We start from the raw sequence: 23,358 nt of genomic DNA, 5'->3' as shown, positions 1-23,358 counted from the left end.
GTAAAACAAAAACATAATGGCTCTAACCACCAGGAATGAGGAAGGCAGTGCTCAAAACCAACCTGCCAATGTCAGAACGGATTTAGTTTGGAGTGCCGAAAGAAATTGTTTGCTGGAATATAATTTGGGGAAGAAAATATTTTGCAAACAGTTTAAAATACATATAAAAAATAATCTGCAATGGCTCTGAAATTACAACCTGCTGGAACTATCAGTGCAGTTCAGGGCTAGGTGCCACTTTGTGTCCCAGTGCCTGGCTCCCACGTGCCTTCCCTCGGATGCAAATTCTCTGGCACGGGAAAGAGCTCCAGAGGAATCACAGACCTTCTGCAGACCTTTTCCACCAGCCTGTTGCAGCAAGGGCTTATAAAGGACACGTGGTCCAACAGCCAGTCAGCAATAAAGTGTCACTCAGAGCCTTTTACATGCCAGCAACACTTCGGACTGAAAATAGAGTTCTTGCTTACTGAGGAGTAAACATTACAGGAATTGCTAAAAAAACTGTTGTATAACCTCTAGCCCTATATTAGTTTGGAACTAAATATATTAAAACACTTATTATATTCCAGAGTACTGTGACAAAGATTTTTATTAACTTTGGGAACCTTGATCATTCTTTGGAAATTATTATGAGCTTCATACAGATGCAAGGATCTGAAGCTGCTGTAACCCTCCAAAGAGAGGAATATGTCACTCTGCAAAGAAGATCACATGCAAATCCTTGCAGTTGGAGAAAGCTTTGCTAGCTAAAACTGTGGCCTGTGCACCCAAGGGTGAGAGGCAGCAGAGGGCTGAGCGGTTGGGAGGAAGCACGAGGAGGTACCGCATGAGCCCAAACAGCTTCCAAGGGGCTTCTCTGGATGGGCTGATAAGGACTTGCAAGGAAGAACAGGTCTGGGTCCCTCTGTTCAGCTCCTGCTGTGCTTAATAACACAGAACCTTGTACATTATTTTTAAATAAAAATGTGCATCAAAAATAAATTAGTCCTTTCATCAAATTCTACTAATGGAAACAACCAACAGGACTCCAAATTTCAACAACTGCTCAAATGAAAAAGAGTAGCAGTAGTAGCAGTAGACTACCGAACACTCTGCTCCAGGGTGTTCTCACTTAGCCCCCTCACTTTCACAAGCCCTTGGCTTTGTCCCCTGTGAAATCTGCAGATTTCACCCTGGTTTTGCATGAAAACAGGTGACTTTCAGAGTCATCGCATGTCAACCTGCAGATCCCCTGAAGTCTAATGCTGGAAGAATGAGAAAAAGCTCTGTTTTTTACTGTTAATGTTATCTATGCAGAAGGAAAACTCAAGCAGGAAATATAAATTTGGAGAGAAAAACAAAACAAAAGCTTCAAGAATTCTGTAGTTGGTGGAAAGTATTTGTTATAGTACTAAAAGCCCCATTTTTAGTTCAGTTAAGAAATCCCAAATTACTTCACTGGTTTGATTTATCTTGTTTTTAGAGAGGCAAGAAAAGCTACACCACGACAGATACGTTGGCTGGCATAAAGAAATATCTTTATGTCAGTGTGCTGCCATCATTCAGCATATAGAGCTATATAGTCAAATGTTCTTTAATGCCGGCTCTGCGGCACACCTGAAAGCAGGGAAGAGGAGCAAACAGTAAATTAATTTGCTGTTGATTTCCCCAACTCCACATGCACAGACATATCAACACATCCATCGCAGTGGGGTGCCAGGTACCAGAGGGGCACCAGTTTGTATCAGCCCCACAGGGACTTGAGTTGGGCAGCTCTCCATCATGTCTGGCATGTAAAGATGCTCTGTTCAACTAGGGTGTCTTTGACAATAAATTGCAATTATTTTTACAATATATGTCAGAATAGTGCAGTCTGAAAGAGATAAAGCAGGCCTTTGCTGAAAGAGCTTATTGTAAAGGCCAACTGCGTGGACTGGGAGGGGAGAAAGGGAGAGATGGGCAGCTGAAATGGGCCCAAGTTAAAAAAATCCAAGGATAGTGGAGATCTATGAAGTCCAACCACTACTCAGAGATTAAATTATTAATTATTCCCCAAGAAAGCCCTGTGTTTACCTCACCTATGCTCAGTTCCGTAAAAAGGGCCACTGCCAGCACTGCCTTGTAAAGGCCATCAAGCACAGCACACACATAGCTCGAGCCCAGGCTTATCGCATTACAGGGGCTCTTAAATACTGCTGCTCCTCACAGGCAGTGATATGGGGTCAAGAACATAATACCTATTGCAGAGAAATCTAATTCCAGAGCTGGGAAAATCTCTTCCCACCCGGAAATGGCTTTAGGTATTGAAATGAATCCTATATTACAGCTCAGCTTTGGTCAAAGCAGAAATTCTGACAGATTTATTACTACCTTATCAAGTGACTTCATGATTTCAAAAAATACATATATTCTTCTAAAATCCATTTATCCAGACAGAATTCAGTGGTTACATGAAGTATGCTTATTTAATTGAATTTTGCTCCTAGCGTGTGAATCTGAGAGTTTGCATCTGCAGCACCTCATCAGAGCATGCGTCAGGTTATTAACATTGCCTGTTTCCATATTCACAGCCCCCACTTAAAATCATGCCCGGGCACTTTCCTTTATGCCTGTGCATTCTGAGGAAATTACTTTTTAACTTGGGTCGGCTTCAATTTTAACTTTATTTTGCAGGAAATATTTTTAATCTGCAGCAGTCAAGCATTTACACCCTCATTTTACAGTCCTACCTCTGGAGAAATGAAGGAAGCGGCCAAGGCCATGTGCCCCAGGGAGGGAAGGGGTGGTAAGTGGGAGGCTCTGGAGCAGAGAGGGCAAATGTGCTGCAATTTCAGCTGAGGTTGACCTCAGTCTCCAGCACAAGGCAAAAATATTGCTTGCCAGCGCTGGGATTTTATAACGTGCTCTCCAGTCCGTGCACATCCATAGGCCCATTGGGTCAGTTATTATCTCAAAGCTTTTTACTTATCCAAAGTTGCTGATTAATGAAGAAAGCCGAAAGTTCTTCCAGGAGCTAAGGACAGCCTTGAAGAAGGGTAAGCAGAAACCTTCAGTCAGCTAAAACCTCTAAGTTACACTAGCACGGAGCTGAAGTACCTTCGAGAACATGCAGCTTCCAAAACAACCAACCCGCCAAGGTGCTGTGGGGCTCTTGGCCTGGGGGCTTCACACGAGTCCTGGTGGGGCTAAAGGACTGGCAGGAAGGAATCTGGCCTGCAGTCTGAGAGATCTGGGCTGAAATGGCACATCACTATCTACTCCATAGCTCATCCCGTTATCTTGCTTTAAAGGTTCACTGTTAGATGCATTCATGATTATAATGTGCTTCTTGGCAGCAGGAGTAACAAGACCTCTACAGAAAGAATAATGTTTGATTTGGGGTAGTTACCTGCTTTCCCTGCTTTTGGCAGGATACAGCAGCTGGAGATTACGGCCCATTCGTGACAGCACATATTTAACATGACTTGCTGCGCACTGACGGCAGAGAAAAGAGGAGTCAGGAGGTGAGATGATGCCAGCCACTGTGGCACCCACTCACCTATTCGAAGTATAATCTATTTCCAATAAACATCTTATATCAGGACCCATCAGACAGCAGCCCTCTTCACTGCAGATTCATAACAAGCTGCTATTTATTGCAAAGAAATCACACGCAACAAGCAGGGATACGAAGAAAGCAGCACTGCATATAAATGAGGGAAAATTCCAAGCATAAAACAAAGCTTTGACTAAAAGCTCATTACAAAAGAAATGCCTGACAGCTGTACAAATGATTGAACATAACCAATTCAAGGATGCAAGCCACAGACTGAACTTGTAAAAGTTAACTAAGAAGCTTTTTACATATATACTCTATTGTTGTTTTTTATTATTTCCATAATATATTATTAATGTAGAGCTGCTTCATATTTCTTTTTGCCCACTTCCAGTCGCAGTGCCAAGTGCGTTTATCTGAAGGACATTATTTTAATGAAGTCACTTATGCCCTTAAAAATTAATATGTCAGGGCAGTTAAAGTCTAGTGACTGTAACCAAACCAAATAATGGATAATGGGGAAATGTAATGAGAAAAAAAAACAGCCTGAAGTCAAGGTTAAGTAGCTAACCTTAGGAAAAAAAGTGAGAAGGAAAAGAAAAGCCCAGACCAGTGATATACCCTCTGATATACCATAAACGAGACCATTACCCTGCCCTCACCCTCCTATACTCTGTGGTGAACTGATGTTTTTAATTACCACTACGTGGTGCATTGGAGGCACCAGGAGTTACAGTGTCATCTGAGCAGATAAAAATCACCTGGTCACACTCAAGTACTTGGCCTAGGAGACTCCCCTTTGGTAAGGCAGAGCCAGAGCTTCTCAGGCTGAACCTGCCCATCCTTGCCAGGAAGGAGGGAGTCTCACATGGGCAAAATATGCTGCGAAGATACCCAGGTGTGTTTACACCGCCTGTTAAGCTAGGTCATACAGAAGCTGCTTCTTAATGCAGTCAGTGCGTGGAAATGTTTCGTTCCTCCTTTGCCTCCAGGGCCGAGGCTCCCTCGCCGGCCCCGGGCGGTTGCGCTGCCCCTGGATGTGACGGCCGCCGAGGCAGGCGGGAGCAGGGGCCGAGATAAGTGCACAGACCGTCTCAATACAAGAAGTTACCCACCTTCGCATCCAAAAATCCAGCAAATCCACATTTTTTTTTCCACCAGGCAGAAAAATCCACTGATACCTGCTGACATATCACTAATCTAATAGCACGAAAGCTCAGTTAAGCTGCTGATCACATATGATGTGATTGGCTCGTTATTAGCTGCAGGCGCTGCAGAAGAAGGTGATGGGCACCTTCACCTTTCCAAAGCTATGAGATACTCCTGTGCTTTCTGCCTCGGCCAGGAGAAGATGCTGGTGGGATCGACTCCCATCCTCTTTCCGAGGGACCTACAGTCTCAGCAGTGCAGCTCCAAACTGGGTTAATGTCCTGCCAGAACATTCATAAGGTAAAGAACTGTAATTTAATTTGCCATTGCATAAGCCAGTCACGGAAGCCTCCCAAGAAGCCTGAGTTTTCATTTCTTTCATAGTAGACATTTAATTATATGATAATTACTTACAGCTTGCAGCTCAGATTCTACTTTTATGAAATATAAATTGCACTTCACTCAAAAGTGCAGGATGAGCATTTAAAAGGCTTCATTAAGTAGGTTTTAAGATTTTCCTGACTACTTTCTTTAAGCTGTGGAATAGGAAGCAGATGTACCTGTAAACTGAGACTTGCTTCACAGAAGAACAAAGTGGAATTGTTAATAGAATACCAGGATGGATGAGCCTTTACAAGAAAAAATATTAACTTTTAACAAATGCATTTGTTTAAATGACAAACAAAATATTTCTATTGAGCTGTGTGATGAAAGGGCCCAGGTCTACAGTGCTCAGACACGAGGAGGAAGGTTCTTTATTCTCCAGGGCCAGGAATCCTGGGGTTGTCTCAGATCTTTGCTGTCATTAAAACAGACTGACTAAAATAATTCAAGTTATGCCATATTGCATTTGAATTCATTAGACTTGTAAATACAAAATAAGATAATACAGATAACACACATCCCTGGCTTGTGAATCTTAGGGAGAAATTGTTCTTTAAGGAAAGAGAATACACACAGTTATGCAATTCCTCCTACCATAGGAGACTGCCATAGGAAAAAGAATCAATGCAGTCATTGAGATTTGCCTGGCTTCTGTAAAGGCTGGGGGAAAAATGTGAAGATGCATAAGCTGAAGTTCAAGTCACCTTTGGAAGGAAGAGCAAAAATAAAGTCATTAGAAACAGCAGTTATTCCAGAGTGAACGCACAAGAACTTGCAAAGTACCCTAGCAAAACCATATCCACCAACAGCCAAATTCTCATCTTCTGAAGCAGCATGATTAGACTGTGGTCTGAATCCGCACCAGGGTGTTCAAAGTCTGCTCTTCTCCCAGATCTAGATGGAGACAAGAGAATGAGAAGTCTTTACCAGCTCACAGTGGTTCCCATCATCTGGAACAACACTCTTTCTTACACTCAGTATTCGAAACACAAAGCCAAACAAAGTAGTAACGTCCTTTATCCATCCAACATCCATCCGACACCCAGCTATCCAACATCTTCACCTTTCCAGCAAACCTAAAGGTAAAGCTGGAGTGAAGGTCAAGCACTAAATAATCTCTTGCAAAGAAGCACAACTCGGCTGCCATCCACCAGCTTCCGATCTGTTGCTACAGGGGAGAAGAGAAAGTCTGCCTGAAAGGGGGGACACCAAAGTGGGGGCTTGGCTACCCCAGGGCACTTGTAAGGAAGCTAAACAGGTCTAAAAACACACATTGAAAGGATCAGCTAAACCACGTTGACTAAGCTACGTCAAGGGGGACGCTTGGGTTAATTCACTCCCAAAGAAAACTGTGCTGATGGAAATTTTAGTCACTTCTGTTCTGAAGAAACAAATCTACCCAGAATGTGATCGCTGGCTTTGCACCCAAGATGTGAAGTGCAATGAGAGGCAAAGGGGCTGTTTTCTGTGGGGCTGGATGTTTCCTCCCGTCCCATGGGCAGCTCACAAGGGCCTGAGCTGAGCACGGACACAGCCTCCGCGCTCATGCGGAAGATACCTGCTGGGCTGCACCTACTGCGGGAATATTTCAGAACAACAAAACAAAAAAGGCCCACAAAGAGGGGAGGGGAAAAAAAAAAAAAAAAAAAAAAAAGGCCTCGTGACTCCTGTGACCAGACAGGTGGACTTTGTTGGACTTTGTTCTCCTCTGGAGAACATCCCATTTCTCATACTTGGATACTGCTGGGGAACCTCATTAGAAACCAAATTACTACCTGCATCAGGTTTACACTAATATATTGACATCTACAGCACTTGCTAAATGAACCATAAATCCAATACACTAAAGTCATTTTCAACTGAATGAAATCAGGTTTCAGTCAAAAGAATTACAATTGTTATATACTTAATGCCTGGCACTTTCGTGGCGTCTCCAGCTAGATCATTCCAGACACAGAGAGAAAATTGCAAGCCTGGAAGGAGCGCGAGCTAACGCGGGCGCGCGGCACGAGCAGCGTCAGGGCGGTAATTGGCTCTAATTGACTAGCTGGTAAAGCCAGCCAGGCGTCCAGGGCAGTGGCTTTCAAAATCTGTTTTCAACCTGCTATTTCCCTCTCCATAGTTAATTTATACTTTCTTATTATAAACCACATTGTTTGCATTTCCTAGAGGCTCTGCTTTTAAGGTTTTAACTCCTTTAGCTCAGCAGCTGCTAGCGACCCTGTGCTCAGCATAAAGGGGGTGACGAGAAATTAAAGCCAGTTTTGTCCTGCCCCCCTCCTCCAGTCTGCCACCATAGCCTGTTTTCACAGAAACGTTCAAAAGACCTGACTCAAATTCAGCACAGCAGTGAATATGAACCAGCAGATTTGTTCAGCCACTTTAAATAAATTTAAAGAACCTTCTACGGCCTCTTGCTACCTAAATCCTGGGCAGATGTCTGTGCTGGCACTGCTCTCCCCCTTGCTTTAAGCAGGGCTGTCTCCGTGGCATTCTCTAGCACTGAAGAGGTGCCCACTGGAAAAAGTAGCCACAAAGAGCAATGAAAGACCATGTGAAATTTATGCAGCTTGGAAGTGGTTTTGCTGATCAGCCAGAAACCAATTGGTGACCTTCTATTATGCAAAGAAATGCCTCGGTAGAAAGCATGGAAACTATTAACTTCCCTGCATTTCCAGAGCTGGATCGCGTGGAGAGCTGAGGCCGTCCAGCTGGACACTGCGCTCGCGCCTGGCCATGCTCCAGCCACACTTAGCGTTTCTCAGCGCTCTCCGTGTTGGTATTTGGCAGTCGCTGTGCTGATCCCTGGGGACTCCAGCAGAAAGTCACTCAGCCAGCACCTTCAAGGACACTTTTTGCACAAGCTATTACTCGACCAACACCAAATTATAAGCAGATGGTGGGAGTGTGGACCCCCCCATGCAGCGCATCTCATCCCTTTGCTGTTGCTGAAAATACGAGCTGCTTCTGCTTCCCTGGCAGGGGCTGCTGGGCACCCCGGGATGTGCAGCACCAAGGTAACTCCGTTGTCTGCCTTACAGACTGCAAACACAGTGCAGGGCGTGTGGGGAAGGAGCTCAAGGAAAGCCCCGAGCCACCAGCTAACAAGGAAGCTCCAAACCATGTAGTAGCAAAGAGGTGACACCAAGAATTGGAGTCTCCTTCAGAGCCAGCTGCAAAAGAGCTTGTGATGAGCCGGGGAGCTGCTATGCCAGATTCTAAATGCTAGTAGCAGATCTAAAAAGCAGAGTCAATCTTAACCCAGGCTGTGAAGGAGGCACATGAAATTCCTAACGGAGCCGCAGGAAAGAAAGGTGGTGTCAGCACCCAGCTCTCCAAATACAAGAACAGAAACAAGCTGGTGGGTTATTGCTGTCCTGGGAGACACAGAAACAGGAGCTTTGTGGTAGTCCCAGGTCTGGGCCTGTCTGATGATTAAACCAACCAGCAAATGCAGCCCCAGCTATGACATGGAGTCCTGCAGTTAGCACAGGAGATCAAAAAACCTTCTCCAAACATCTCTGATGGGATCTCCTGACTGCTGAATTAGGTATTATGCTTCAAATTACTATTTTTGATGACAGTCTTTTGTCTTCATCCAAACTAATTATGCCTAAATCAATGGTAATGGTAGATTTGACATTGATTATCCTTGTAGAAGCTCTCAGCTTAAATTGTCCTTTTGCATGCAGATAATTCCTTTGATTATCTCCTGCCAGAGCATTGACACCTGAGTATTTATTTATCTAATTATTTTTGTGGACCTGTCATCATGGGCATTTAATATAAAGTACAGTAATGTAAACGGATTCTCTAACCTATATTGCCATGACACATCAGGAAAGCTGCTTCCTTAGCAGTGAGCCACCATCTCTCACCCTGCTCAGAAACATTCCCTGGAACCAGGCCGTGTTGGAAAGCCCCCAGCTGCAGAGCCCAGGTGAGCACTGGCTGCGAGCAGGTCACACGTGGATTCCCTGCCAGAATTCACTAGAGCTGCAGCAGTTCAGAGCAGCTGAAAACTGTTGGGGTTTTGGCACGGTAGAAAACTGGCAGCTTTGCAGCTGCCTCTCCAATCATGTCATTGGCCTCCCTGGCTCTTCCCTGGACGGGGTACAAGATTCGGAACGAGAAGCAGAACCCCCAGTGATGGGGATGACAGAGACCATTGGGTGAAGCTCCTGACAGATCCACACACAATTTCAAACACGTGCAGGAATGTGGGTGGCAGATCCACACACAATTTCAAACACGTGCAGGAATGTGGGTGGCATTTATGGGCATAGCTTTTCTGTCTACTGCACTTTTAAATTAAAGCAAACAAAAAAGCCTAGTGGAAGGGAAAGGCTCCCACGTTATGAGAGAGAACTGCTCTAGCCCATGTTTTTACCATCAAGCAAAAGTCATTTAGGCTGAAAGCACTGAAAGTACCTGCTTGACTCTTTTCATACAGAAAAGCACAACCATTCAGATGCAAAAATAATTTTCTGACATTTGCAATTCAGGATGCAGGAACATTCTCCAGTTCTCCAAACTCCTACATTCAAAATCATGTGTTTACATTGCAGACAAGCAGGATTAGTCCCACTGACAGGTTACTTTGCTTTTCGGCATGGGAAACTGCCCTGTCGGACGGAGCCGGCGTCGTGCAGGGCCAGGAGGCTGCGGTGCCGCGTTTAACCTCCCGCCACCACTTCGATTCCAGACCAGGCAGCAGGGACACAAAGTTTCTAATCTGATGGTGCCCAGTGGTCCATGTGAGATGGGTTTCGGGGCCGAGCCTGCCGTACAAGCAGCCGGGTTTCGGGGCCGGGTGGCGAGGCCAGGGCGGTGAGGAAGAAGCCCTCACGCTGCCACAGCGGTTCCTGTCGGCTCGCGCGCTGGCAGAGCCGCAGTCGTTCGGGGGCAGAGGGAACCCAGGGTTTGAAAGGCTGAGCCAAGGTCTGGGGCAGTCCCAAATAAGCCGTTCCCCTCCAAAAGTTTCTCCTTTTCTTCACCTTACAAGTATTTGGGTTTCTCTAAAGAAATACCTCAGTCCCAACCGTTTCCAGACGCTCCAGATGAGGGATCCCACGTTGGAGGGCAGCAGCCGCCGTGAGCAACAAGCGCTTTTCCTTTGCGCGCTCCCACACCAGCAGTGACGCTGCCCAGGGGCCTCCTTCACTGCCTTATCTGCATATTTAGCCACTTACACTCCTGCAAAATAACACATTTGGGGTCTTTTAAAGGAAGGAGACTGTTAGAGATTTTCCATTTCAGAAAACGGAATTTAAAGCGGGAGTTTGAGCCACTTCCCTTGTGGCAGCTGGGGGAGGCAGCTCTGCCCATCATCCTCAATAAGCAGAAGGGACAGAGACCTCAGCTGAGTGACAGAGCTGTATAAATGTCTATAAAGCAAATACATAAAAAAATCACAGGTGGGGAAAAGGTGTCTCCCGCTGACTACCCACCAATTGCGCTCTATCGTGCCCGATGCAGCACGTCTGCCGGGCCGCGCTCCCGGAGCGAATGCCGGCCTAGGGACAACGCGCACGGACACCTCCACTCCTGCACATCCCCGAGGGCCACGGATGGGCGGCCACGGATGGGCGGCCACGGATCCGGGGAAGGACCAGATACACCAGAGCCTGTGCTATTCCAGCCTGGCTCAAACATACCTTTTCTTTTTTGGCAACTTCTGGATTTTTTGCTAGTTTAAGATGTTCGCCCCATCTGCCCCGTGAAAGCGAGACCTTGGCCATGCCCTGTGCAACTCGCACCGCTCTCGAGGAGAGAAACCGCTCGCATGTCTCCGCACGCAAGCCCACACAACCTCGTTTGCTCCCTGATTGCGTTAGGAGGTATGAAACAAAGTAACTTTTAATAAAGTGTGCCACGGCAGAGAGAAATTGATACAATCGCAAAGCCCGTATAATAGGATTTAATTCTGCTTCAGATGTGCTAGTTTTAATAAAAAAGGATTGAGCAAATCTAAAATAAATTACACTGAAAGGTCAGGCTTATTGCTTGTACAGTTATGTTAACTCTTCCACAGACACTTTTACAGACTGTATTTATGAGACCTTTAGATTTTTGGAAGAAGCATAAAATACATCTGCAATTTTCCCATTATTTGCAGCAGCGTTTCCTCTATCAGTGTCATTTACCTGTACTTCACTGCAGATTTCTTAATCTCTTTTTTATAAGAAGTGATGAGTTGTTTACTCAGACTTTGTTAAATTGGTGAAACTCTAATTCCCACTGAAAAGTTAAACCCAACAAGGAAGAAAAGATGTTACAGGCAGGTGTGATTTCTTACCCGTAAGTCATTGGCCCATGATTTGGCCATAAGGCTGAGGTGAAAAGAGGCTTTTCCAGCTCCATCTTTGCCACTGCCCATGCCCAGTTGAGGCAGCAGCACTCTCACAAGTTATAAAAGTTATGAAATGAAGTTTTATTTTAAATATATATCTAAGTATTTATATTTAGTATTTAGTTATACATAAAAATTTACCTGTATTACCTATAATACCTATTATAGGTATAAAATTTACTTATATTTATATATAAACATTTATCTATAATACATAGTTATATATATTTTTATAAATATATATTTAGATACATAAAAGTAATGTTATAAAGTATCATGGATTCTTTTCTCCTGGGTGGCCATTAGGGGAATAGTTAGCTGCATTAATTACTAGAATAGTAAATTGCCTTTGTTTTTCCATTTTGAGGCTATAGTCACCCTTAGAGACCCCTCCGCAGCCCCCTTACGCAGGGGAAGCACCCACAGAGCTCAGCATTTTGATAGCTCCTTTTGCTCCCTTCAGCGTTTGCTGCTCTTTGCTGAGGCCCCTGTGTCTGTTTCTGCCCGAGACAGAGGCACAAGCTGCGCCCTGTGCCCAGGACCTGCTCTTTGTGGCCAGCGGTGGCTGCTGCTGGGATGGATGTGGAGCCTCTCATCTCCCGCAGCACCGTGGTCCCCCGCTGACAAAACTCCCCATCTTGTCTGGTCCCCTATTTTAATGGGTTTCGTGCCAGCTGGGCTCTGCCTCCCTTGGATCAAGGGCACTATGTCCTCCATCAACGCTCTAGCTTTCTTGCTGTATTTTTAAAAGCAGAAAGAAACTTCACGTTCTCAACTTTTATTCCTAGAACGGATTGCCAATGAGAACCATGATTTCTATAGCCACCACCCTCAAACGAAGGTCTCGGAGCTCATTAAACCAAAGTCCAACCGGGAGAGCCCGGCAGCTCCCAGCCCCTCCACGCGGCAGCGTCCTCAAGCTCCCGCTCGGCTGCGCTGCAGCAGAACCCGCGGCTCAATAAACTTTTTGATGTGTTTTCATGTTATCAGAACAAAGTCAAAGACTTGCTCACTTTTTACCTCGTATGTCCTGGATCAATAATTGCGCCTATTGATCGGCAACATAAATTCAAAACAGAATTTACATCGAGTACCATAACCTAATAAAAAGGCAACAACTGAATTTGCTGGAATTGATTTTCCTTTTGTTTCCAGCAGAAAATCTTCAGGCCTGTAGAATAATAAGCTAGGGTGCACATAGCAGTTAATTATCAATGAGTATCACAAAAAGCTAAAATTAAATTTCTCTTGAATATGAAAAGAAATTGTTGAGTCTGCAGGCTCGATATTTAAACAAAAGACATTTCTTGTACCTTTTCCACAGTGCATTCAAATAATTTTAGTGAGCGTAAGGTGAATTTCAGAGCCTCGTCAAATCACCTTGTAAGGTAAATATAGATTAAATGATATCAGAGACATCTAACTGCAGAAGCTATAAAGAAATGCTGAAATCATTTTTTGTTTCATTTGTTTCATTTTTGTCGTGAACCTAAAAAAATGTTTTGTCTTGTAACTGGGGACAGAGGTGATCCTGTATTCCCAGCTCCAGGTGCCTCACCTGGAAAAAAGAGGGGCCTGCCAGGAACGGCCGTGACGGAGGCGGAAGCGCTACCAAGGGGGTCCAGGGTGGGCTGTGGGCTCCTCGGGGCTCCTTATGGGCAAGAGATACAAAACGTGGCTTCCTCCAGTTGTCTCTCCTTATGTTAAAGGAGGGAAAAGTGGAGAACTGAGCGCTGCTTTAGGACACACGGGGCTCCGAGCGGAGCGAATCCTGCCCATGCCTGCCAGGAGCGGCAGGCCGGGCCCGGGGGAAGCGCCTGCTCCCGACAGTCGGTCTCCTTCGCTTCAGTAACACACCAGAGGTACAGAACAACAGAAAAACAGGAGTATGCTTTAATAGAGCATCAACATACACTGCGTTAATATATCAAAGAGACAACACAAATAAGGCTGTCACAAAAATACAGGCACTACCAGCATTTTATTTTAAAGGAATAAGAAAGATAGAAAGCAGATGAGCGGCAGCCTCATCTATTCACCCAATAATGTCCAGCTACAACAGCCAGAAAGTTAACAAGAGCAACCAAACTAAGACTGTTCAAAAGATCACTTGATTTCAAGTGCATGGGGCAGTCTGTACCAGAAGAGTGGTTACCAGATTTAAGGTTGATATTAATTTTTATTTTCATATATGTATAACTAAAGAAGCAATTCTGAATTTGAAAAAGTTCAGAAGTTATCCTTCAACACTACTATGCACATATATGAGGCAGCAAATATTACTCTTATTAAGGCTAGTATGCAAGGATGGACCATCATGCAAATGCAATTAAAAGGCAATACATTACACTTAAAATATGCAAACCAAGTTTTTTTTTTTTTTTCCTGCAGAAAAGAACATAATAAACACTAGCTTTGACCCAACAAAGTTATTTACATGCATGCTTGAAGCTAAGTACATGGAGTACAGTTGCACAAACATCACTGCCTAGCTTCAGTATCTTACCCAGCTCGGACACGAGCAATCAATTCTCCCCATGCCTGCACGAGCATCTGTCATTTTCCATTTCCACAAACACTGCTGCTTTTCCAACCCGTGAGGCCTACCTACTTTTTAAGTTTTGGAATTCCTTCATGATCACTGAACATCTTTAATCTTCCCAGTGACTGGGGGACAGGAGGTGGACACAGAGGGTGCCTGTGTGCCCTGCAGGTCCCTGCAGGAATGGTGCCACACAAGTTACCTCCGTCAGATACTCGGAAAGGTTTGGATTGATTTTCAGCTGCTGTACCCCTCGCTTATGAGCCCAAAGAGAGAAAAATTGGCTTAAAAAAATATCCATAGTCGGCATTATCACTAAAACATACAAGCAATGCTAGTTTACAAGAATAAACTCTTAATTGATATTTTAGTATAGCAAGTACTACTTTTGCAAGTGGTATCTAAAGACGTTCTATCATCAGTAAGAAGAGAGCTTCATTTCTTCTCTGTGTCATTATAATAAATTGAAATCAAACAAAATAACGAGCATGGTCAGCTGTGTGACTTTATCAGCATCATTGCCAACACCAAATCTAGCTCAGAAATGAAGGATTCATCATGAGAAAGCACAGACTGTGCAAGAGGGAAAAGCGCCCGAGCGGTACTGGCTTTGCCTGGTCTGTGATGGTGCTGAGGGGCTGCTGCACTTGTGCTTTCTTCAACCCTCATACTAAATTAACACAATTACATTTCAGACCTGAAATTATTTCCCAACCTGCTGTGATGCCAATCATACAACTTCCTTGGCACCCATCGAGTTATCTAAAGGCCCAGATTTTCCAAATTCTTGGTATCACGTTACATTCAATGCTCGCCAATCCCTTATTAACAGCATCCCTTACCTAAGAAAACAGTAGTTAAAAGGTAGGAAGATGTCTTTATTTTACTTTGCCTAATTTTGAGTCACAGCAGTGCATCATTTAGACACTGCCAGGCACGTGCTCGGTGCACTTCAACTATGAAAAAGAGAAAGGAAAAGGAAAGATCCATTTTACTTTAACCCTAACCAGCAGCTGTTGCAATTTTCTTTACTTATCACTGTGGGTTGTGATGGATGGGAAGATTCACTATGCTGAGGATCTAGGATAGTACACAAGTGCACTCAAGGACTGTTGTTCAACAGCACATTTAGTTTAACTAGAAACTACAGACTATAGAGATAACAAATAGTTCCTGGGAGCATCTATCATTCTTCAGAGAAGCTGTCTGATCAAGAGGATAATATCTCAAAGAACAATTGCACGATCTTTTGCTGTATAGCTAGTATATCATGTCATCGAGGGAGGAGAAAAGGGAGCAGGACCTCCCACGGCAAGTGAAACCCCGAAATCTGCGTGGAAGGACAAGCTGAGCTATTACCATTCTAGCATTTCCAATATGCTTTGCAAATAATAATACACAGAGAAACTGGATACAAAGGAACATGCAAATCAAACAGCTAATTTGCAATAAAACAGAAAAAAGCACAATTATTCTGAGACTAAAAGCATTAAAATATTCACCCAATTATGCTAAATAGGAGCAATGGAATAAGACCTAGATGTAGCCATGTAATTCAACACAAATACACTTGGCTCTTCAAGTCTTTATTTCCCTCTTTCTACCTGTTTCATAAGTTCAGGTTATAAAGTTATTGAATGACATGGGAGTTGAAAAGCAAAAGTAAATAAGGCATCTTTTGCTCTCTGTTAAAAGCAGCGCGCCAGGATTTGTGATTATCTGTGTGTCGCTATGTAGCCTTTTCCAGCCTGCATAATTACACTAGATCTCCTTCCCTCAAGGATAAAAGAGGATGTCAACCACTCTAATATCAAATACACTATTTGAAAAGACATCCTACTTTTTTTTGAGCACACATATCCCTCTGGGTTACACAGTTATTTAAAAGTATATATTGATAGCCATCACTAACCTTCATCTGAAAGCTGTCCCTAATCATTACATCTAATAGCCTCAGCGCTCTAGATGAAAATTATTTTTAAACTAGAAGTATTGCAAATAAAAATCCGAGTACAAGTAATTAGTAACTTGGTTTTCAAATGAAAGCTTCACTCTGAAATACAAATATCAAATTAGTTATCTTAGAAAAAGCTTAAAACAAATACTCACACATTTTGCCCCAAACCTCAAACTCAGACCACCAAGAAATGCTGGAAATTATTCATCATTAAGCTTAATTAACCCAATAAAACATAGAAGACATTTCAATATATTAAAATTGCCACAAAAGCACATGGAGAGAACTCTGTCCTAAAGCTTAAGAGTTTTCCAAAGCTCTTCTTACAAATATTACAAAAAAATGCAGCAGGTAGGCAGTGCCAAGCATGAAATACGAAGTGTTTTATCATCCCAAACACTGAGGAAGGAAGCAGGCTGCACGAGGAGCAGCGCTCATGTCTTCAAGGCGATGCCATGGACAAGCGCGCTGCGTGAATCGAGCCGCGACGCTACGAGGGCAGGGCTCGCTGCAGCAAGGTCCATGCTAAGCACCAGATCAGAGGCAGAAGATTAAAGGAAAACATTAGATGCCACAGTCACTGTTCCACTGATCTGGGAAAGGCAGAGACTCCAAGGTGACCAGAAACTACAAACCGCTTAATGTAAGGCCACTCCTGCAAAGTCAAAATAAGATACATCCAACACTTTCATCCGCTCGTCAAAATAGAAATACTAAAAAGGAGCACTCCATAACATATCCCCATTGCTTCTGACTGACGAGTTGAATCAAAGGTAAAAGCAAAAAGATAGCAGAGAATTTAAGCAACCAAGATCTTTTAGCACAAGGCAGCACAGCTGAGTAGCTTGCTAACCAGCAGATGAATTACTTGGTTACTTTAAAAACAAAAAACACCAAAAAAGCTGTTAGGGGGGTACTTTAGCTTATTACGTTTATTAAACATCAATTAATTATGCCTTTTAATATTAAAAAAATCCCCAAAGTGATTTCTTCTAGAAGTCATTTAGCAAAGCACCTCACCCTGTCTTTAAGCATATATGCCAATAAAAAAAAAGTATGGTTAAGTATTTGCTGGCTTTCCTCTGAATATTTTTGAAAAAAAATGTCAATTTACATCTGACAGCAAACAAGGATGTCAGTCTAATTAGATTTTTTTATTCTGTCATGCTCCTCTCATCCTATCTCCAAACTCTTCTGAAGAGAAATCTGATCCATGATGAAGGCACAATTATACAAACCTTAAAACACCCTAAAGCAAAGCTATGCAGAAAATGCAGAGGGAGAGGGAAAACAAAAGGTGAAGTATTTTTCTCTTCAAATAATTTTAATCCAATTTATTTTCCCACAGCCATATAAATTTAAAGTATGAAACAACAATAATAAAGCTAGAGAATCTAGATTTTCTTTCAAAGCAGCAGCATATAAAACATACAAAAGCTAAAACCTCAGCACAAGCTTCAAAAAAAAAAAACATGGACTGAGTGAATTTTGCTGAAGACATGAAATTCACAAAATACAGTACACAAAAATACTGGAATGCATAAAATACAAAGCTACACATTTTAGGTAAAGAAAGCCATTTTAAAATATACAAAACTTGCAAAATTAAACCTTGGGACTTGGGGGAGAGTACCATGAATACAAAGCAGTTGGCAATTAATACTTGTAGATGGAGAGAAGTGGCAGTATTTATATCTAGCATTCAGTTTTCAGGTTCATGACTTCACTTTCTTAGCATCTTTTTTTCCAGAGCTCTCAGTGGCCAAATCTGCTTTTCTCTTCTGTGACTAAAAAAAAAAAAAAAATCACATATAAACTCAATCAAATGGTGGTATTATACAACATATTCAAGTTCTGAAATACGTAACTAACCAATCAAAATGAAAGTAAGTGACCCTAATATTATATATTTCAATTCAGCTTTGTAATATGTAAGGAAAGGACAAATAAAAATCCTAACTAAAAGAGTCAGTTCTGGTACCCTTCACTTTCAAGTCCTGTGTTATATGGTTTTAATACCACAGGTCCCATACACCATTAATTGAGTGAAAAGACCAGCACCTTGTTTTGTTTACTGCTGTTCTAAAGAGGAAAATTAATTACAGAAAGGAGGACTTACTTCTTCCTCCAGTGACTACTACATAGTGGAAGAACAGTAATCTGAGATCAAAGACACCCAGCGCACCACAGAAATATCCTGGCAGAAAAAGTGCAATCCATATGTTTTCTTAAGCAGAGTCTCTCAATGCTATTTACATGAAAATCTCTCTTCTCTAATAAACAAGCAGACCCTAAAATCCTGCAAAATCAGGAATTCCTACCTACAAGCCATCCATTTCAATTTTATCTCTCAACTAATGGCTTATACTAAAACAATCTGTGGCTAAAATTTTCTTATTTCTTATTTTTGAAAAGAAAATATAATTGGACTCTGCCCCACTGAAAGGTCAGTAAGTGCTGTTAAAACGTACTGCTGGAACTTTCGCTCCTCTCTTCTTCTTCTCAGCTCTTTCCTTTTCCTCAATTTCCATGTTTTCTTTTTCAATTAATGATATGAGCGTATTGCAGCGTCTCTGAAATTCCTAAAAAATAGAAGTAATCAAATTCTCTAGCAAAGAATAAAGCATACGTACTTTCTTATTTATATGAATACATTTAAAACTCTTGGATTTCAAAATCCCTTTTTTCCTCCCTGAAGTGTTCAACATTCTGTACTAATATGATTAGCTTAGTTACTGTACACCATAATATTTAAAAACACCTTATTTTAACAATTTCTCTAATTGGAGAAAAATACAACCTTCACTGAAATCCTTCAACTTCCTGACAAGGCATTTTCAGGACTGTGTCACACTGAAGGACTCAGGAAGTGTAGGTAAAGAGTAATGACAACCTGTTCTATAATAACAATAAACTAGATCTTTTCTAATATTGGTTTATGTTAAATTCAAGACAATTAGAGAGGAGACAGCAAAGAACCTTCAGCCTGACACACTAAGGAAGACCACCTTATTTCCTTGAGAAAATTATTTACATGAACACATATGTATTACAGTAAAATGCAAAGGTTCACCCCCAGACTATCCAGATAGGTTACTACTCCAGCACAAGATGCTGTGGTCAGAGAACTCATAAAAAACACCAATTTTCTCAGGAGGATCCCAGAAACAGTGGACATGCATTTTGTTTTCTGCTATAACCTAACATGCATTTTGTTTTCTGCTATACCCACTATCATAGAGAACAAAAATCTAAATGATAAATTCTGTCTTCAACTACCAAAACTTCAATATGGACTAATCCATCTCATTTTAGTGCTATAAAAATACACTTGGGAGTTTGAAACACCTTGTACCTTTAGATCTGACTTCTCCTTCAGTGTAGCCTGATACTTCTCTCTCTGGGATGGAAAGAGATAAGATGTATTTTGCTCCCCACTTCCTAGCTATAAAGAGTACCACTGCAATAAATAAGATGGGAGCACTGAACCATCACCTTCTGCATGACTGAAGGCAGAGAAGCTGACTGGAGAGTGAAAGAAATACTCAGTGTGAAGCTGGGCGGACAGAGCACATTCTTGTATATACAAAGGAATCATTTCTTCTAAACCGGGGTAGGGCTTGCAGAAAGGTAAAGAGAATGTGTAAACTGTGACTTCAGAAAACCAATATACAATTCAATACTGCCATGCTATTATGCATTCCACCTACATGAACAGAAATAAAAGAATGGTAATGGCTAAACTCAAGCACTTAAATTTCACTGTCCATTAAATAAATATACACACACACAATTTTAGGCACTCAATCTCTTTAACAATTTATATTTTTGAGTAAACAATCTGTTTTTTGAATAAAGAAATAAATCCTACTTTTTGTTTTCCAAAAGGAGAAAAAACAGAAACAAGATGGAAGATAAATTAGCTATTTGCATGGAGTTCAAGAGACATCTAGTGGTTACCAAAATACAGCTTTCTGTAAGAGCTTGATAACAAGTATCTTTCTATGTTGCTTGATACAAGTTTGAATGCAAATAATAGTAACTGGAAATTGCATGTGATCCAAGTGTTCCAAGAAAGCTCTTTTTTCCACTTTCACTAAACATATTATTTGTTCCTTTATAAGCATTTATATTTATATTGCCTTAATTATTCTTGGTATCAAACAATTTTTTAGCAAGTTTCTCCAGAAAAGATATTATAAAGCTAAAGCAAAATGGACTCACGTAGGAATTAATACTTCCACAAATGTCAGGATACTTTTATGTATGGAATATGCATACAATTGCATAGAATATGCAATGCATTATTGACATTTAAATCTATCTAATCATGTTATGACATTTTAAAACAATATCTAATGCATTCTGGAAATAAAAGATTACTTTATCCATTATCTATGTTCTCTTTGTATTTTCATACTACTACTTTTTTACTGAACATTGAAGGATTTGCAAGATTCAGATAGTAACAAAAGAAAAATTCTGATCTACGTATACAATCTAATGTTAAATACTGATGCGTGTTTATTTTTTAGTATCCATTTTCACGATTTACTTAAAAGAATTCCTCCACAGTTTAGAAGTAACTTAGTCAGATTAAATACTGGAGTGTGCTCTCATAGTTTTATAATCCAGTATTTCTTCAAAAACAGACATTTTGGTAAGCAAAACCTGTAACTCTTATTGAAGGTAACTGCTGAACTATTCAGAAATACTTCAATTGCTAGAGTATGAAGTAGCATAATCTTAAGTAACACTTGGAAAAGAAAATATTCCCACCTGTACAAATAAACATTCTAAATATTTTATGTCTTATCTATTCTTTGTACAAACATGCACATCTCGGAACGTTTTATAAACAAATCCTTATGTTGGTGAATGAACAAGGGAATGAAGAATAATACACAATGTTCCTGCAGCTACTGGACTAAGTTATTAAAAAAAAAAAAAAACAGGTTTGTATACAAAATAACATGTAAGTTACATGTCCTCAATACAGCAGTTAACTTGCAATTTGCTTATATGGCAATAAGGAAAATCTAGGACAGTTGCATACAGAACAAAGTGCTTTATTCTTTTTGCTATTGACTATCCTCAAGAGCATTTTGTATTCAAAAGAGAAAAAAAAGCTGTTCCAGCTCACACTCATTTCAAGTGAGTGAAAAGAATTCATTTCATGTATTCCAACAAGCTAAGTGTTTTTCCCCCCCCCACCCCATATAAATATATCCATGTAAACATGCATATGTGTGTGCATGCCTATGTGTTTGTTCTAATACAAGGTGCACAGATGTCTAGGTTTTATTCGGACAAAAAAAAAAAAAAAAAGAGAGAACTGAAGGAAGGGAGATCTGAGCAGAGATTCCAGCACTGAGCTAACAGAGTCATCAAAAGAGTCTCTTATTCTCAAGTTGGTACCTACACATCTTACTATTTGCTAAAGTTTCTGATAGTATCGACACTTCTCACTTAATGTCTAAATTCAAATACAATGGTTCTGCTCTCCAGGAAGAGATGGAAAAATACAGCTCAAGTGCAGAATATTGATCTAGTTGCTCTATCAATCTTTTATTATATTTTTTAAATGTGAACAAATGTTCCAGAAAAAAAAAAACATAAACCCTTTGCATATGACAAACCTTATTCACAATTAAAAAGTGCATTTTAAACCAATTGCTGCAATGATCAACTTCTATAAGAGTCTCTGTAGATTTCCTTATGTTTTTAAAATTTAAGTACCAAAGCTACTCTTCCCTCCATGTGCATGTTTCAGAGATCTTCACTGTTGAAAATTGTTAAATAATTTTGAAAAACAGTCATACGTTAAAATACATTCATTAGCCAAATTTTTAATTGGAAATAAAAACAAAAGCATATTTGTAAGGATAGTGAATCTACATTAATTCTTTTGAGTAGCATGGGAGCTGAAGAACTTAGCAGACTTTCTGATTTGTATGTTTTAGCAGTATTATGTTGTTTGCTGTACTAAAGAAAAAGCTTAGTCTAGTAAAAATTAGCAAATGAAAATGAGGACCAAATTTTTTTTGTTCAGAATTTCCTTCCTAAGTTCCACTAGGCTGCACGACTTGGCAAACACCCAAATTTTAGATACTGGTGATTAAAATGAGACATCATACATCATACATGGATTTAGCCCCACATGACTAATACCTACCATTGCAGTTCTAGATTTGATAAACCAGTCAAATCTGAACTGAGGTGCATTGCGCACACACTGCCTTAGTTCCTCGTACACATTTTCTTTGTCAAAGCCCATCTTGTGTAACATGCATATCAAAAATCTGTCTTCCTCTTCTGTGTAATTTTTGCCTTTGTTTGTTCCATACTGAATACGCAGCTGATGAAAAGGGGCTTTATACCTTGCAATCTGAATGCAAAACAAGAATAGACTATCAGACATCCAACATTACATCAAGGATTTACTACATGTACATTACTGAAATATGGCACCTCTATAAAAAGGTAACACTCCCACCCAACTGTTCCCTTTCTGACAGGCTTTGGAAGATAGATCCAACCGTAACTATAAGCACAGAAAGAAGTGAGCTACAAAATTGACAAAAAATTGAAATGATTACTTTGGCATCAAGCGCTTTCTTGATACTGATCCTCCGCTGAATTCTTGCTTCTCCTCGTTCAATTTGAGCCATAATCCTCTCAATGTCCTGCAGTTCATTGCAACGTTCCCAGAAAACAGCTAAAAAAATTAAAACACAACTTGCAAAATGAAAGCTTTTTCCTTTACTGTTAAAGCACTCTTTGTCAAAAGAAAAATGCAGTTTGTAGTTTTGAAGATTCGCTAATGCTCTCTGGTTTACTCCAGTAGCTAAAAAACAAACTTGCCTAAACTTTTATTCAATGTTCATTCAATTCAACCAAAAGTTACCTAGAAGTAGAAGTTTAGTAACAACAAATTTTAAGTTCAACATAATTAACTTAGTGTCAAATACAATCTGGAAAAAAAAAAAAACAATTTTAATGATGGTTTGTCTTAATAATGGCAAAATAAATTAAAACCAGTAGCTCAGCAGTAGCATTAAACAAACCATGCCTCACAAAACACTCATATTTCAGTTTTTGCTAGCTATCTCTGAGGTCAAAAGGCACTAATTCTAAAAATTAATAATTGGCAACAATAATTGTTCTTGGGTGACATTTTTTCAGAGAATCCAAAATAAAATCAACAAATTGCAGCGAACTCTAGTGCAGCTGCTCCTTTTTAAGGCACACCAATGTAAAAGGTACTGCAATGTAAAAATTTAAGTAGCTTAATAAAATTAAATCTAAGGATGAAACAAGAAGAATTCAGAGCAAATTACAAATATAAGTATTGTAGAAATACCAAAGACAAGGATACAACATGTAAGCTACAAGCCAGTACTTATAGCATAAAGTATGTTGCCACTTTAAAGCAACTTCATGATTCCAAAAGACTGTGG

General features: G+C 40.8%; 1 protein-coding gene and 1 long non-coding RNA gene across 2 annotated transcripts in view; one reads left to right on the top strand and one right to left on the bottom strand.

The window, feature by feature from the left end:
• Positions 1-23,358, top strand: part of LOC148594196 (uncharacterized) — a 343,130-nt gene that overhangs the window by 309,373 nt on the left and 10,399 nt on the right. The gene's annotated exons all lie outside the window — the stretch shown is intronic.
• Positions 17,229-23,358, bottom strand: part of SMARCA1 (SNF2 related chromatin remodeling ATPase 1) — a 29,925-nt gene continuing 23,795 nt past the window's right edge. Inside the window, exons 21-24 of the mRNA XM_088527568.1 lie at positions 22,498-22,616; positions 22,074-22,286; positions 18,370-18,480; positions 17,229-17,685 (exon numbers count right to left, since the gene is read on the bottom strand). Of these exons, the coding sequence (XP_088383694.1) occupies positions 17,614-17,685; positions 18,370-18,480; positions 22,074-22,286; positions 22,498-22,616 (515 nt within the window). The 3' untranslated portion in view covers positions 17,229-17,613. The remainder of the gene's footprint in view (positions 17,686-18,369; positions 18,481-22,073; positions 22,287-22,497; positions 22,617-23,358) is intronic.

This window comes from Tinamus guttatus, unplaced genomic scaffold, assembly GCF_059628265.1.
Source record: "Tinamus guttatus ecotype Peru unplaced genomic scaffold, ASM5962826v1 Tinamus_guttatus_pri_ptg000287l, whole genome shotgun sequence".
Lineage (NCBI taxonomy): Eukaryota > Metazoa > Chordata > Aves > Tinamiformes > Tinamidae > Tinamus > Tinamus guttatus.
Note: the sequence above shows the minus strand (reverse complement) of the source record. Positions and strands in the feature narration are given on the sequence as shown.